Source organism: Clavelina lepadiformis, chromosome 4 (genome assembly GCF_947623445.1).
Source record: "Clavelina lepadiformis chromosome 4, kaClaLepa1.1, whole genome shotgun sequence".
Taxonomy (NCBI): domain Eukaryota; kingdom Metazoa; phylum Chordata; class Ascidiacea; order Aplousobranchia; family Clavelinidae; genus Clavelina; species Clavelina lepadiformis.
The window spans coordinates 3,838,997-3,856,565 of NC_135243.1; the positions used below are offsets into that span (position 1 = coordinate 3,838,997).

At 36.1% G+C, this 17,569-nt stretch overlaps 1 protein-coding gene across 1 annotated transcript; it reads right to left on the minus strand.

The window, feature by feature from the left end:
* Window positions 1-1,630: 1,630 nt before the first annotated feature.
* On the minus strand, window positions 1,631-15,087 carry LOC143451598 (peroxidase mlt-7-like). Its single transcript, XM_076952295.1, has 18 exons — window positions 11,997-15,087; window positions 11,818-11,899; window positions 11,432-11,540; window positions 10,619-10,790; window positions 10,038-10,283; window positions 9,521-9,679; window positions 7,186-7,360; window positions 6,588-6,725; window positions 6,298-6,498; window positions 5,968-6,159; window positions 5,631-5,791; window positions 5,096-5,275; window positions 4,329-4,441; window positions 4,043-4,142; window positions 3,638-3,789; window positions 3,226-3,352; window positions 2,793-2,961; window positions 1,631-2,450 (listed from the first exon to the last, which is right to left on the minus strand). The coding sequence occupies exons 1-18, from the start codon at window positions 12,082-12,084 to the stop codon at window positions 2,255-2,257; spliced, it is 2,760 nt and encodes a 919-aa protein (XP_076808410.1). The 5' UTR covers window positions 12,085-15,087; the 3' UTR covers window positions 1,631-2,254.
* Between the last annotated feature and the right edge of the window lie 2,482 nt (window positions 15,088-17,569).

A 17,569-nucleotide genomic window follows, 5' to 3' on the forward strand; every position in this document is an offset into this window, starting at 1 on the left:
ACCTTTCTTCAGCCTTTATGATTAAATTACCTAAGTTCTTGATTATTTTATGGTAAATTATGTCAAGCGAATGCATACACAAATTGCAGCAAATCAGGAAATGAAAATGCTGTTCTTCCCAGCAACGTAGTTCCTGTTTGTTGAAAAGCAATCAATTCATGTAATGATGACATAGTCATAAACGCTTTAGGGAAATTACCTAATAAAAGAATAGGTTATCGAGCATGACGGTTACGTCACGAGTCACAAGTTGTTTTTTCAAATGCTTGAATTTTATTTTGGTATCGTGCAATTCAATTGTTTACCGGACTTGAACTCTCCTTAATGACGTTCAGATAAATTACCTCACTTGAACTTGTGTGTCACATATATATACCGATGTAATGTTTACAATCTTTCCTTTTACCGTTCTCACATGTTACCACGCGCAATGTAACATTCAGTAAGCTTTGCCCGAAGGTGAAAACCTTTGTGTCTTATAATAAATAAAAGGGGAACTTTATTATTTAGCAATTTGTAAAGACAGAATTAAGCAACTAACAGCATTGTCACGCCGTTTGAGAAATGAGAACTCATATCATCGAAGCAGAAGTAAAACAAGTCATCAACCATCAATCGTCCTCGCTCATTTTCCAACAATAGCCGCAACCATATGCAGTCATTATGACAGATGAGTTAGTTGTGTAATACTTCACACAAGTAATGCACAAACGAATTGTAATTTGTCACACGAGTGTTTTTGAAATGTTTAAGATTTTAAATTTATGAAAAATCTTAAAACTTTTAGGCAAACATTCATGTTAACAAACGTTCTTAAGTATCCATGTCTCTATTCTACGCAGATTTTTGATAATATGTTTTAGAAAGTACATTGTAAAGTGTTATTGAGGAAATTATCTGCAAATGGACCTGGGTCGAACGTATCAAAGCCGCAATGCTAAGAGGTCTCATTACTTGTTTTAAATTTTTCACAAAATTAGTGAAAAAAGATTAATTAATTATCAAAGGGTTTGGAAAGACTAATTAAAGCCTATTTTCAGTTAAATGTGTCAAAAATACGAATAACTTTTCCAGGCAGTTTCGAACTAATTCAGATGGTTCATTCTGTTCTTGATATAAAAACGCAATCCCGTGTGAAACTGATGAAAAAAAATGGGGATGGGAAATTCGTTTGTACTGTGCAATACATCTTTTGTGTTTGCAAAGCTGGGTACCTCTATGTCTATGTCTATGTCCTAACCAGCCGTCAGTCAAGGAAAACCGATATGATATGTCGAACTCCTTTTAGAAGCCAGTTATTGATACTCTGTAGGGTACATAGTTTAACTGTGTTGAAAACAATGTCTTTGGAACGTAACAAGTTTCACGTTAAATTTGTTCAATGCTTTGATTGTATCTAAACGTTTACGTATCAGTAAAAGAGCAGACCTGTCTGGTTGTTACGATAAAACCACTATTTGTTCAATTTTCTTCTTTTACACCAGCATGCGGATCATCAGATACATCCTTAACTATATGGACAAATCCCGAATTTACTTTTTTATGTACAAAACACGCAATTTTTTGTTTATTTCTGCTTCGATGGGTAATTCAGCATATACTTTCGGTCTTAGGATATTTCACGAAACACACGATTAATGTGCTGACTCAAATTGGCTTCTAAGGACTGAAAACGCAGAAACAGAATTTTAACGAAACGTCATCAACTCATCATGTTTGAAACAGAATCTGAATACATAGTAAGTTACAAGCATAAAACTGGAATGTGGGCTTCGTGGTACAGGTTTGAGTTATACGCCAATGCAATAGAAATCAAATAAACCACGATAAAAAGAATACAGATAATTGCTCATTACATATACCAACAGTAAAAAAGCGAGCGAAAAAAAGCAAGCGAAAAAAACAGCGATGAATGCAAAATGTCTGAATATTTTCAAGGTAGACACTGAAATTGTCTGAATACAAATGCTAAAGCGCTCATACATTGTAGCATGTGATTTAAACTTCAAAGAAAAATGAAAACTTAACCCCATAAACTATTTTTATTATGAAGCAACAATGGCTTTTTAGACAAATTCTGAAGGCAGAGGACAGCATCTTTGCTCTATTCAGCAGCTATTTCTATAGTAGATACAAGTTTGGACACGAATGAGGGTTTTCCTCTTGAGACCTTGTTGTACAAGATTTCCTTTTTAGAGGATTGAAGATTGACGGTCAAAATATTTCACGATTGCATTTTATTTTCATTTCCGGGTCACGTTTTTCCAATCAAGTCAATCCTGGAGGATCGACAAAGATACCGGACCTCGAAATCGCGACAAAACCCGTCCTCTTGGTCGCGATTGTCGCAAACCAGCCCGTGGAACACGCTGAAACGCTTCAAAACGACTCCAGATCTTTCAGCGGGAATGGTCGTGTTCGCCACCCGACCTTCGATTAAGAGAGGACGTCTGAAGAGTGAAAATGATGATAATAAGTCTTTCATTGCTGTCTGATAACTGTTTACAGGTTAACTGCAGTGATATCATCTTTGTAATCAAGTTTATATAAACGGATTTGAAACATTTTTGTATGTTTAATTTAATGCTGACCTGATATATGATTAATTTACTACAACTTTATGATTTATAACTGAAAAAATATAAAAATCTTTATAAAAAGCTGAAGTCCACACGAAATAAATTTGTAGATAACTTACGTATATATTGACAAAATAAATCAAGAAATACGACAACAGTTTTTATGCTGACTTGTTTAGACCTATCAAAAATTAAATGAAAGTTGTTGTTTACCGGCAAACTGGAAAACCCCGATTTCTAGCGTAGTTGGGTGTTTCAACGTCATAGAAGCCTTTTTCGGGATTTCCCAAATTTAACCACGGAGTCCATCGCTTGCTGGGGTTTGATTTGCTGGCGTCAGAATTGAGATAATATTTCTTAGACTCTATTTCTTCGCGGTAATCTAAAACAGAAAAATGTTTTTTTCAACGATAACAAAGAACTCGTTCGTTGTAGACAGATGGGTTTTTGACCCGGTGGGCTAAAATAATTATTTATCTTTTACTTTTCAAGTATTAAGTTAACAATTTTTACATAACAATGTAGACAATAAATATAATCAATAACTAAGACACGAAATTGATAAGCATAACTGCAAAAATCTTCCACTCTGATGATATAAACAAAGGCGTAAAGAAAGACACAAAAATTAATGTTTGATGTTCACCTATGGGGCAGTAAAATCGGACCTTGTAATCCCTGCATTCGCCATCCTCCTGGTCCGCGCCTCTGCACACCAAACCATGGCGTGGGTTTAAGGCGGCGAACACCTGCTTCGAATGAAAGGCAGATTCCTGAAATAAGACGAGAAAATGGTAACAGAAGAAATTGAATTATAACATGTTGAGTTTTTGTGAAAAGAACTCTGCAGAAATGTGCTTTGTTGTTTATGTCGGGTTTATTTTGTTGTAACGTATTCAATGTTTCATAAAAACATAAGAAAAAAAAGATAAGAAACAAATATAAGAAAAACAAATCATAAAATGCCTTCTTTCGCAATGTTTTTTGCCGTTTGCATAATCACAGTCACAAAAAGCACGATGCTATGAAATAAAAATTTCGCCGAATGAGGACTTTACATGATTTTTAGTCCTAGCTTGCATTGCTATTGGAAACCCGCAAATATCATCCGGTCTCTCCGCTCGAAGAAGATCCAAACTTTCGATGTCATCTTTATCTCCATCTAGCGGCGAGTCTCGATCGAGCCATGATGTCCAATAATACATGAGGTCTTTAAAGGATTGAAGATTTATCTTTCTTTGAAATTTTATTTGAGAAGCGAAGTAATATCAACATAAAATCAATGCGTTTATCTTAAAAATGATAAATTAAAAAATTTGCAAGCTATTAATTTTAGGTAAAGAAACAAAGTTCGTTTATTTCATTTTTAAACATTTAAATTTCTGCTTCATTTGAATTTCAGTCTCAAGTCTAATGCCTTTATTTAAGAAATTGCTCTCACAATGTTTCAGAAATTTACTTACTTTGCTTTGAGTTTGGAAACGTACCGCCGTTAATCGAGCCTTTTGGACATAGAAATCTTACTTTCCGTCTGTACGGTTGCAGTTTTGAAATGGCCGCAATCTGAAATAAATAAAATGTAAAATAAAAAGCTTGCAAATTGTCTAAACCTTATCGGCTAAATTTTCGTTATACACACATTGCATTTTTGTTAAGTTTACTGTTAAAGTAGTTCATGTGCTTTCCTATATAAAGAACAAACAACCAAATCTCATGCAGCGGCGTTGTAAATAAAATTTTGACTCATGCCTCTGTTTTTATTGGACTCCTGCAAACACTGTCTGGATCACGTGCCAAAATCTTCATCAAAACTTTGTCTTCAGTGTCATTATGACATGGCAACCATCTCGTCCAATCACCTTCTGCGATAAAAAGTTGGTAAATTTTAAAGTGAGATTCAGACTCGGTCAGAAGTCATAGTCATAGCTTAGTCATTAAACTCGATTCAAGTCGAGCTTTTCAGAAGAAATGACTCGAGTGAAGTTGAGTTGTTATCTTCAGTCAAAGTCACAAAGAAAGTAAAAACACTGTTTCAGTCATCGAGACGTTTGAGAAACGTTTAGAAGTTTTGAAAATTTACTTCGTTTTGCTGCGTCAATGTACGCGTTCATAGACATCATAGACAAACAAACTTGTTTTGAAGCAACATTTTAATATGTTTGTACGAAAGAAAGAAAGTTTTTTTTTATCGGAAAGCCGGAACTTTATCAACAATTACTGACTTAACCTAACTCAAGAGTCAAATGTTTGCAAAAATTGACTCGAGGCATATTGGAGTCAAGTCATCGACTCGAATCGTTACGCCTCTTGTCCCAAGATAAACCCTTGACAATGACATCAGGTATAACAGATAGTGTATTTCATTAACTTAGAAAAGACGTACAAATAAACAACTAAAATTAAACATTTTGCTCAAAAATATTATATCAAATGCCTTGCAAGGTAAATCGGTCAATACTTCACTTGGTCAAAAATACACCAATAACCGCATTTACAAATTGTCAAATTGCATTTACCTTGTACGTGGTTGTGAGCTTTCCAACTGGAGATTTTCATCTGTGGAAGTGCTGAACACCGTACTCTCGTGTTTGACTCTCCCTGCAACTCCATAGCGCTAGGTGGCATCATCTTCATTCCTTCCATGTTGTCGCAAAGTATTCGGCTTAAACGGACTTTCCTTATTTCGCTTAATTGCTCTGGATGGAGAGCAACAGATAATTAATCATCAAAATTGATAAAAAAAACTAAAAGTGGAAATTGAAGATAAACAGGAGAATAAAATGGAGCCTAAAAAGGAAGAAGATGACATCACCGTAAAGCAAAGAAAGATTGCTCCAAACGAACACGTCTTTCGACAAAGTTGTAACGTTCAATTTGCACATTATTCAACGAAGAAAATAACGCGACCAAAAAGCCCAAATAAAAACGCAAATCTCAATATTGAATTAAACAAGCGAACAAAATGGCCGACATGTACCACGATTAACTGCGCAAATCAAACATCTTGAATTTAAACAGAAAAAAATTGACTGTTAAGAGTCAGTCACATACCTTCATTAAAAATTCCTGGATTTTCAAACCAATACCGATCTCCTTTCTTCAAGTCTCGGAACTGGCTGGCAATGATGCAACCGAACGTGGGACCTACTGTGGCGCCGTGTAGCGGTGTTTCAGATATCCCTCCAACATACAAGTCTACGTCATCGACATTTCTACAAGAGTTAAATTTAATATTGAAACAGACGCAAAACTCGAAACATCAATTTCGCCTTATTTTTATGTTTATTGGCACGTTTATGAAAAGATTACGTGTACCGGTACTCAAGTGCAAGACTACTCATAGTTTTACTCAAGACACTACAAAGTTTTTTCAAGTTCGAGTCCTCACTCATATATCAACTTGAGTTTGTACAGGATGGAGTTTGAAATGACGTCACTTAAATCCTTCCACAAGATGGCCCTCCTGAGCCCGCAAAATTCCCGGAAACTGTTGTAGGTAGGCAGACCATGGTGACGGCCACGCTGTATGTTGATGGCTAAAAGATCCTCGCCGGGTTTTTGGGAACCTTCAAACATTCGGCTGCAAAAGACAATTTGTACGTTTGATATTACCTATGATCTCATTATAAATGTGTTTAGCTCTAAGTTATATATATTTTCGGTCGCGGTTGCTAAAAATCAAAACCAAACTTTGACAAAATCGTGTATTTTCACTCACTTTCTAAGATCTTCCACAAAATCCGGGTCGACCAGTTTGGCCGCGTCCATCACCAAACCTCTCATAATCGCTGGACTTGTCCCATTTATGACGGCACTCTGATCGAACAAAGCTTGGAAAGTTCGAATCGAGGGAGCTTCAGAAGAGTCAAAGTCAGGGCTCGGACGATGGAAGAAAGACCCCACCTGACTATGACCGTACCTGAAACGAGGGTGTTCATTTATTTCTAAGATCAAATTTATTCAAAACCTGTTCTAAATTTCCTGTAAATATAAATTACCTTATCCTACCTGAATGCTGCAGTAGTAAAGGCGTTAGATATTGTTGCGTCATAAGTGGCATCATATCCGTAATAGAAACCATTAATTAGAACTCCAAGATCGAACTCTTTCATCAGTTTTGGTCCAAGGAGTAAAGGTAAAAACTCTCTGCAAAGCAACGTTGATTAAATATTTGCTGAAGCAGTTGTTGACGTTTTTAGTGTTCGACAATAAGAGACAACATACTTACTGTGGTGTTTAGTAGTGTAAAATTAGCAAGTGACAAGATAAATTGAAATTGGTTACTATACAGATTACTGCTAACATAAGCTATTTAAACATACGCTTTGAATTTGTGTGCTATCTACGTTTTAATATAACTTCTGTATCCTATAATCTCGATTCACGTTTCCCAAGGCTTTTATATTGACACATATTAAACACATAAAAAATCTTACGAATACAAATAAACCGTAGCATATGCAATTAATTGCCATTTAATTACAGCAATTTAAGATTTCAACGATTAATTGAAAAAGTACCTTGCCCAGAGGCTTTTGAAAGCTCTTCGCCTGCAACGCTGCTCATTAAAATTTCCAGGCTAAAATGATCTCAACATAACCCGCACCTGTAAGTTATGATCTGATGCATAGCGATGACGATTCGTCGCGATTCGTAGAATACCGTGTCGTCATCCCATTCCGGATTGAGGATCTTCATCCTTTCAGCGATCCTGTTGTGCTCTCGCGCGAAGAGCAAATGAGAGGAGGAGAGACCGATGTTTTCGTTTACTCTCTCTTCACCTGTGATGTCATAATAGTAAACAATCAGCGACGCAATACGCATGTACACTGATTGTCAATTTACTTTAGAATTATCTTATACTTGTATAAATAACACTGGTCAACAGCCAATTTGCTTCTGAAACGAATGAGGTCAATCTTGGCTAATTTGGGGTCACTGATCTCGAATATCAACTTTAAATTTGTTGATTAGCTCTAGTTTTTGAGATATGGCACCATGCCAAAATGTGCTTTACTTGCTAACGCGGAAAGAAGTGTGCGTTTATCTGTTGTAGTTTGCATGACGTGATGACGTTTCTATTCATATTATTTTTATTTTGACGTATGTTTGAGTTGGGTTGTTTGCTTGCTTCATGTGTGTAGTCTGAACTGCTCTTTCTGCAGATGCCACGTAAATGCATAAAAAATGCAGACAATTTCTACTAGATTTGTAGTGAAATAACTTTTTCTTCACAAAAGCGAAGTATAACGGCTGTGGTCAGGAAAACAAACCTTGTATTCAACTTGTATTTTGGATATAAAGTTGGTGATCAGGACAAGAGTTGGGCCCCTAACATATGCTGTAACTCCTGTGGTGCAAATCTTTGGCAATGGCTAAACGGAAAAAGAAAATGTATGCCCTTTGCTGTTCCAATGGTTTTGAGAGAACCTACTGACCACATTAGCGATTGCTACTTTTGCACGACCCCCCACCCCCCGGTTTGTAAAGGTTTGTCGAGAAAGAAGAAGCAAAGTATTCAATACACAAATATTCCATCAGCAATTCGTCCCGTACCGCATGGAGAATTACTTGCTGTTCCTGAGGTACCTAAAGAATTCACGTTACGTTGAAACACTATCTTCCAAAGAACCACACCTTATAACTCAAAAGAAATTGCACTATCTTATCCGGGATTTGGAACTACCAAAAGTTAAATCAGAAATTTAGACTTCAGCTCTAGACTACAGCAATGGAATCTTCTGGCAGAATCATCATCTTCGAAGACGGTAAATTTGATCAAGTGTTATTTGACAAAGAGAAAATTGCTTGGGAAGCGTTTAAGTTGCTGGCCACAAAATTCTTGGGGAACAAAAGAGCTGACAACTACACGGAATTGGTGTAAATCTCATTAAAGCATACAGATGCATGGAGTGCAATATGTCACTGAAGATACACTTTTTGGACTCGCACCTGGATTTTTTCTACCAAACTGTGGAGATGTCAGTGATAAGCATGGTGAGCGATTTCACCAATGCATATCTGCAATGCAAAAGAGGTACCATGGAAAACAAAATCAATCAATGCTTGCTCACTTTTGCAGGATGATATGTAGGGATGCTCCATTAACCGTATACGAGTTACAGGACAAAAGGAATATAACAGATAAAATAGATTAGAAATTTATATTTGGAAAGTGGCAGTTATTTGTTGCATATGCTATGCTGAAATATAAACGCATGCAATTATTACACTGTTTGTAGATTGTTACTGTTGTGTTCAATAAAGTGCACCAAGGCTTGCCATATATAGATAAACATACAAAAATGAAAATTTTTTTTATCTTTTAAACTAGAGCTAATCAGCAATTTTAACCGACATTTTTGGATTCAGCGTCCAAAAATACATAAGAATCAATTGTTTTCTTAACGGAAGCAAAAAATTTTTGAAAAATTGTTGACCAGTGTAATCTGCGAGGTGCCCAATGCATTGTGTTGTGCGAGATAACTGGTAAGGATTTTAGGAAAAGATAAAAGCACAAACTGAGCTGACGATCTTGGTGAAGTTAAAATTTGGTTAAGGTAGAGGGTTAATGTTAATAACTTATTATTATTACACTAATAAGTTATATCTTTATAAAGAAGTTCTTATGTTAATAAGTTATATTTTATTATAATGTCCAAGACGAGTTAAAATTAATGTCAAGGCCAAAAAGTTTTTTGATGGAAAGTTTATTAATTGATTTTAATTGTTGGTTTAATTTAGGTTAACGTTAATTTAAATAACTTATCTAACTTAGCCATTAATTTAAATACTACGTCAAAGTACATCATAAACAAACTATTAGGTACCGTTCTGTTCTATTCTGTGCTGTTCTACCGAACCAATATAAGTTGTATCACTACTTTGGAATATTAACAATTTGACCAAGACCAAGCTGAAAAGAAACTGAAACAACCGACCCGATATGAAGCACGCTGGGGAATTTCCGTGAGCAGGACAGGCAAACGTCTTAGACGTGACTTCGGGGAAGTCCCTACGAAACGGAAGGATCTTTTTATTTCTATGGATTGGACAGCCTGAAATTGCTGACTCGGTATTCTTCAGCAGAAGCTTGCCGGCTGAAAATTCCAGAAAAGAATGAATCACAAATAATAAGAAATCCGACTAAAAACGTAGTTATTAAGCAAACTAAGGTTGATAAGGTTACTTACTGGTTACTAAGGTAACTAAACTAGGTTACGTGATTAACTGATTACTAACCAGAAAAATTGAAGCGGCAATCATATACATTGTTTCATCAAAATATTAACAAAAAATTTTAAAATAACATGGACAAACTACTAAATGATGTTAAAATAAATTAAAAGCACATTTCTTTATGTTTCAGATATAAATAGTAACTGATCTCCATGAATTATATAGTAAATACCAAACTGTAATAAAACCGTAAAATGCATAACTAAAAAGTTATCTCACCCGAATTAGGATCTCTTAATTTAATTGTAAGCTCTTGATAGCTTCCGTAAATCGTGCTAGCGTCAATGTAAGCCGACAAGCTGTTTATCTGCTCTGTCGGACCTTCATCGCACCCGGAAACTGCTTTAGACGCTTTTAGCGGGATGCACGTGATCGATGGGTCATAATGGGGGTCATGGCTAGCCACTGGGACGTTTATACAAGCCCGTGGGTCAGGGTTGGAACAAAGGCATGTACCCATGTCAACTTTAGATAAAATAAATCGTAATTAATTGAACAATTTGGCGCAAACAGCGCGATCAATCACTGTCACCGATCAACAATCTGTGTCATATTTTAAAGCCAAATAATCTGTCAAACGCTTTAATTCGGGAAAAAACATGCTTTAATGAGACATATAGGAAATAAAGTTTTCTAAAAGGGTCTGAACTTAAAAACATTATTTAAATTTAGACTTCCATCAAGCTAAGAGCTATGTATAGGCTACAACTAAACGGTAACCAAAAGCAGCAAATGCGGGCTAAAACAGATCACGGTTCATGTTAAACAAAAACGCAAACTTCTCACAAACAAATCTTAACCTTCAACAGTTGGTGTGCTGGCAAAGTCGTGAGTCATGTATTGACCAAACTGGACAAACATTGCGTTGGTGACACTTGAGTTGCGATTGGTGACCCCTACTCCTGAATTTAGGATGTTTGAAACAGTCCTCGCTAATGGAAGTTCATTTCCGCTTGACGATCTTCGAAAGGCCTTGTTAAGTTTAATAAAAATGTAAATTAAATTTAACTAACAGCTATTAATAAGCACAAATTAAAACAATTTAAAGCAAAACAAAGTATAAGAAGCACGTGAGGATACCACTATTCAGTAGCGACCTTCTAATTGCTAACTAAACAGCAAATGACAGCAAAAACAAATGGCACTGATATACTGTAATAAGCACATAGTATTTATACATTGATCAAAGTAGTAGCTGTGTAGTTGTGTGGCGTGAAACGATTTATCTTTTTCGTTTTGAGTCTAAATATTTCAACTGTATTGAGAAAAAGTTTCCGTCTGCAATGCTTGCCTTAGACGTGTTCGCACAAACATTAGACTAATAACCATTGCTGGTCACACGGAAGCCATCGATGATTGACAAGTCGCTATATCAAAGTGGCCTGAAGCGAGTTATAGCGGTTCCATATGACTATTTCATTTACGTTTACGTCATTATCATTTACGACTATGAAATAAATGAATAGGTGACTACGTGTAACATGTAACCAAATTTATCTGCAAATAATTCACTGAATAAGAAGCCACACAGCGACCAACCAAATTCAAGTTTGAATAAATAACTTAGGAAACAGAGCAACCAATCTTACGTCGGTCAATTTCAACCATCTTACCTGCGCATTGTCGTCATGAGTGGGCGGTAGTAATCTCTTTAACGGCGTTCGAGCAGTCCCAGCATATGGGTTCAAAGCGTTGTTGCAGCTGCCATCCACGGGACTATATCTTAACAATGCAAAAAAGTCTTTTTATTATCCAGGATTTGATTACTGACAAAGAAAATAATTTAAACTTGGATTTAGTTGAATTTACACGCTCAACAACAGCAAAGACAACTTTCCAAAAATGAAGTTATTAAAATAATTGCTGCAACAGTTTATTTACGTTCATTTTAAAAACAACGATAATGCAGTCATACGTTTGATAACATCATTGACAATAATCGAACATGTATAATATTGTCACAAGAATTATGAAAGCAAGACAATATGGAAACACCGACTTTACGTTACGGCAATCTATCGGCGGTAGTTGCTTTAAGCGGCAGTCCCGTGTCGTTGTGTAGTTTGAAATCGTCATTGTACCTATTGTAAGAAATAAATACAACACTGCACTTTGCAAAAACAATTAACGCACAAATGTTTCGAGGTAAGAATATCAATTTTAAACAAATCGACTCACTTTCCGCTGCAAGTGTCAAAGCCGGATAGTTGAGGGCAAGCATCGTCGCAACTTTCAAACAAGTCAAGAAAAAACGAAAACCCCACATTGCGCTGTATTACGTCACAGCAATTTCTAATAGAAAGTTGCTCTAAAAAAATTGTTGTTTAACTTCTTGACAGCTTGTCACGAAACCATAAGAAAACGTGTTGTATCACCAGCGAATAGTGATAGCTCACACGTATCCGTTTGCGATCGCTGCATATTGTAATTAACTAATTACATTTGGATCTATTCCACACGTATAACTTCGATGATTATCATCCAAGCCAAGTAAAGATAGCTGTTTAGGATGGTTGTACAGTTTACAAACCAAACTATGTTGTTCGTTTTACATCCAGTGTGATTATGCCGTTTTTGCAAACGGATTGTGACGAAATTATGCTTTAATAATCGCCGACAAACTGCCCTGACATATTGGAAAGCTTCCTGCATGTTTCCCAGTAGATTAATAAATAAGACGGTGTTTTTGGTCAAATGCAAAGCGCGTTTGAACGATGATACTTGCAAATGCACTGTAAAACACTAATTGCCGAAAAAAATAATTACAACAAATATTTTATGTCGCATAAATCCGCTCTACGCTGCCATTTTCTTTTCACAATTCAGAAATATATCCTGGTCGAACAGTATATGACCACCAACCACACCTTAATAAAAATATACCAAGTACAAATGCACCAGGTTATACTATATATTATAGTGGTTCTCAACCGGGGTGCCAATTACGTTTCTCAAGGGTGCCGCAAGTTATTGCGCAATAATCACTAGTCCAGGAAAACGGTGGCGAAATTATTCTTATTTAATGCAGAATTACTTTTTGGTTTGACTGTGGGTGCCGCCAAATCTTTTGCTAGTTTTCAGGGTGGCGTAAGCCGAAAAGGGTTGAGAACCACTTCTATATATACTTTTAGGAACGTAGGGGTTATGTAAAGCAGGTGTTACGTAACCGATGCGTTATATAACCAATATACGTCATAATGATATTTGTGTGACGTGCTGCAATAGGTAATCCGGTGTGGAAAGCCTAGGCACAGTTATCATAACGCAGTTTGGTCTTAGCTCATTTAAATCGCTCAAACTACTTTTAAATCAATTTCCATCTCTCGGGCAATATTGATCGTAAACCTGACAGTAACGGTCGTATTTTGCATACGTTATAACCGGGTGTATAGACTGGGATATGTACGACCTTTCCGCTGAAAACCAAAGGCAGTTTTTAGGCTTGAAGATTTTGAGGATTTTGATTATCATAATACTTTTTTAAGCAAGCAGATTTTTGAAAAATTTTAACGAGATTTTAGCTTCCTGCGCAAAACGTCGGCGGATGAAGATGAGGGGGATGAGGAAGATGATGAAGATTCCACTCAGGCTCGGTTGTTACGAGATTAACTTCGTGGCATCAATGTTTTTTGCGCAATATAGTGAAGACAAAAGTTATTTTGAGAATTGATACGACATAAAACTATCCAACGAAATATTAAAACGTTTAATTTGAATGACCTTTGACCTGAATATAAATGACCTTTGATATTCTAAAACAACTTTTCTTGTAAAAAGCAACGAATACTTAAAATGTTCACATAACATAAGAATTTAAAATTTTAATTTCTTTTGACTGAGTCAGGTTCAGGTACAAGATAATTTAGTGTTTATTTTTATGATAAACAGACGGCTGCAAGGAAAGGGACAAGAATAAAAGTCATTATGTCGTCATTAATGGGTTATGATTACGTAGCCAAAATAGTGCCTGCAAGAGATGTTTAAATATCCACCATTTATGACCTTACAAGGTCATAAATTAGATTGCAGCTATAACTTGCCGGCTTTAAATTGCTTAAGCTAATTTTAAAACCAACTTCTATCGTGCAATTTGCGACCTTAATAAACCCGTTGATAGTTGCTGACCAAGTTTAAGCCCTGTAATAATGTGAAATTCAGGGTATTTGCTTAACTTTTTCCAGCAATATTCAAAAGTTTTTAGACTTGAAGCAACTTAAATCTTCAGAAAAAAAATCCATTAACGCTACATATTATACAAAGTAAGCACATTTGTATAAATTTAATCATCGGTAGATAATGAATAACAAACTCATCACAAACCCATGCAGGTTTAACTCCTAAATATTCATTGTGGACGGGTTCTGGCAATGCCGGACCTGGTACAGATTCAATCCACTAAACCGCATTTTACACGATAGTGGATTAAAAACTTGAGTAGCAAAAGTCTTTCAATCATATATGGACTACAGTACTACAGTACAACAGTACTATATGGACTACTGTATGTCTGATCTCATGTCAGGACTGTATAAAACTTTTTATCTCTGTGCTACATCTAGGATTTCTCGGACTGCTACCTGCTACTTAGCGGTCTTATGTTTTGCGATCTGCCCTCGCAAACCGCGCATTTTGCATAAGAATTAGGCTGCCGGCTCTCTTCTGCAGAAAAAATCGCGCAGTCAAAACACTTTTTTCATTTTTGAATCGTTTTTGAAACTTATCTCGTACCCTGGTACGATCATTCGTCGCTTAAACTTTATAAAATTCTATCTTTTCGGTAAGTTGTAGACCTACAGTTGTGATAAACTGTAAGTTTAGCCACAATTCAACTATTAAATGCAAAACGACTTTTTACATGTCTTTGCTCTGCTTGTAACCACCTATCTTTCAGATTAAGCTGTGCGATCTACTTCGATAAAATGTTCGCTTAGAAAAAGTAACGCCCAATTAATATAGACCTGCTTATTATACTAAACCGACTTTATTGCGGACATTTTATACTTGCTAAAGAACGAGTTTGTCTGCATTCTTCCTTTTAAGTAGCCATGTAAGCAGCTGGTATTTCACTTCTTAGTCGCGTAGTGTCACCATCACATAATTTTATCAATGGCTACTTCTAAGTTCTAACCATTGACAAGTAATAAAAAGATGCTTTAGTTATGATTGTCGTTCACGTGAATAGTCAGACCTCGTTAGCCTAGGGTTAACGTATCTGAAAAGGCCAAATTACTGACGGTTCCAATGACCTCTTTTCGCGACACCAAACAACCGCTATACGGCATTTTACAGTAGCCTATGTTCTTATATCTTACTAATTCAAACGCTCATTTTTTCCACAAGACGACATCACTATCACAGAGAGAAAAAAGCATGGAATTGTCACATATGTTTAGTAGAACAACTTTCTGTTTTATAAATATTGGACCTTTTTCCGTTTAACTAAAATAAGACAAATTTGGCTACATACACTACCTAAATGTTATATACACCATAAAGTAAACAGCAAAATTGATTCCACAAAATACACTAACCTTGTCGAATGACTAGAAAAATAAAAAAGCCAATTCGCATAATTACCAAATAATGAACATTACTACGTCACAAAGCAAAGTCAACTGAAAAATCACACTAGACCAGCGCTGGGGCGAGGCCTTCTAGCCAATAGGCCAAGAAGTCCGTAAAAAACTGAAATTTTCATTTTCACAACACGTGTACATTATTTCAAGTTAAACACAACTTACAAGATACTAAAATTCTGGACATTAGAGCACTTTTTAGACTTATTTCCGGACACAGATTTCAACACCTAAAATCCGGACATGTCCGGGAAATTCCGGACGTGTGGTAACCCTTATAGTTAATCCCAACCCCAAACAACCGGAATCCTTGCTATCCGACATTAAACTGCAGGAAACCGATTTCTTCTAATACATTTTACCCATCTATCCGAAAATCCCACTGTCCGACTCCTACACAGAAGTTTCGGAACAGATGTGCTAAATCGATAGAAAAAAATCCGATTCGCTGCATTACGAAACGAAAAATATTGTTTGTGTATGCAAGTTTTTGTGCGTTTGTCGTAGATGACGAAAACTTAGCCACTCATCTATGTACATTGAAAGCAACAGTGATGTAGTTGACGAGATCCCTGTACAAAACGCTGAGTCAGCGCTGACGAGGCAGTTTACTAAGAGCATGAACGTAAAATATATTTTCCTTTCTAGGTGATCGTTAAAAATCTTTTTTGTTTTTTGTAAATGATTTTTACATCACTGACTAGGTTTTGCCATTTGTAATGCATTAGTATGTATCAAGCCTATGCCATACAAAATTCTAACAATGACCATTATCAACAATATTTCGCCCTACTATTGTTCAGATTCCGATTATCCAGATACTGCGCTAAACCGACATTTTTTGAGGAAACGACTGTAAACGTTTTACATAGTTACGTCACTCCTGTCTGCCTTTAGGGTACGTTGGTAAACAGATTGCTGAAACGGAACAAAGTGTTTCTATGCTGTGTTATAGTTATAAATTACGTTCATTTGTACGAAGATGTCGTTAAGTATATCCGTGAGTGAAAAGTGATTTATCGATTCTGCAAAACAACAAATACTTTTCAGCTAAAATTATTTGTTAAGTCATTCTCGGTCGATGATTGTTAATCGCAGGCGAAGAGTTACTTCAAAACGTGAAGTAGTTTCCAGCTGCTTTACCGTTTTCAAGAAATGCACTGAAATATGCAAACAGATTTTTCGATAAAGACCCAAAATGTTGAATCAAGAAACGTGATAGGGTCAAATAATTTTACACGTTGTGACATTTCTATTGGCATTAGGGCGCACGCAAAAGGAATTTTGAAAACTGTCAGCGTGAAGACGTTACGTAAGATGGGTTTAAATTAGTCGCACACATGTTATGCGGAATTCACCAACTTGTTAAAATCGGAATCTTTTTAGCCTTTATTAATAGTATTCGCGCATAGTTTGGAAGAACAACCACAGACAACTATTGGAAGTAATAATAACGCTTGTGATCGAACAAATCAAAGCCTTAATCTTTGTGGAATGGCAACGCGGCTACATGCCTAAAGGTTCAAACGGGAGAAAATGCTTTACGGTGCGCCTCCAGTACCTGGAAAAAGCTTGGCCTCATTCCAATAACAAGAAAACAACTTAAGATGCGTTTTTTTTTAATCATTGGATGTTTTTTGCTTAGTTACTACGCGTTCTTGCAAAACAAACTTCCAGCGAATTAAGTTTTTGCTAAATCGGTTTGGAGTAATCGCTACCTGGAAGATACTTTGTTTAATTCTAGATAACACGATAACAACTTAAGGTGCGGTTAGTGTTGTAGCCGCCACTGAGTGGGCTGTAATTGCTATGATACTTCGCTTCCTTGCAAATTAACCTTCTGGTGAGCTAAGATTTTGGCCGCCAAGTTCTTGCTACAGCTGGTAACGCTGACTATTATCTTTGCCAGATCTTAGCAAAAGCAGTTCCTTTTTATTCCATTGTTGATGTGACACTGCATTTTAACGTATTTCGAATTTTCGATATTTCTAGAAATCCAAGTACATTATACTTAAAAAATAAACTAATTTATTGCGCAACGACCGGAAAAGTGTAAGATATGTTCAATTCACTCGTCTTCTTTGCGCCTTCCAGGATCCCCGATCAATCAACATTATGTCGTGTACAAAGTAATTCAAGGAAAACTGATGTGTTGTTCTTTGTCATTGCGTGCTA

What these genes read in the sequence shown, in the direction of transcription:
- LOC143451598 (XM_076952295.1), bottom strand. Translation starts at nt 12,084, where the DNA reads ATGTGGGGTTTTCGTTTTTTCTTGACTTGTTTGAAAGTTGCGACGATG. An exon ending in CTCATGACGACAATGCGCAG is followed by an intron (nt 10,791 to 11,431) that starts GTAAGATGGTTG and finishes AAACTTAACAAG; the next exon opens with GCCTTTCGAAGATCGTCAAG. An exon ending in GTTTCCAAACTCAAAGCAAA is followed by an intron (nt 3,790 to 4,042) that starts GTAAGTAAATTT and finishes AATCCTTTAAAG; the next exon opens with ACCTCATGTATTATTGGACA.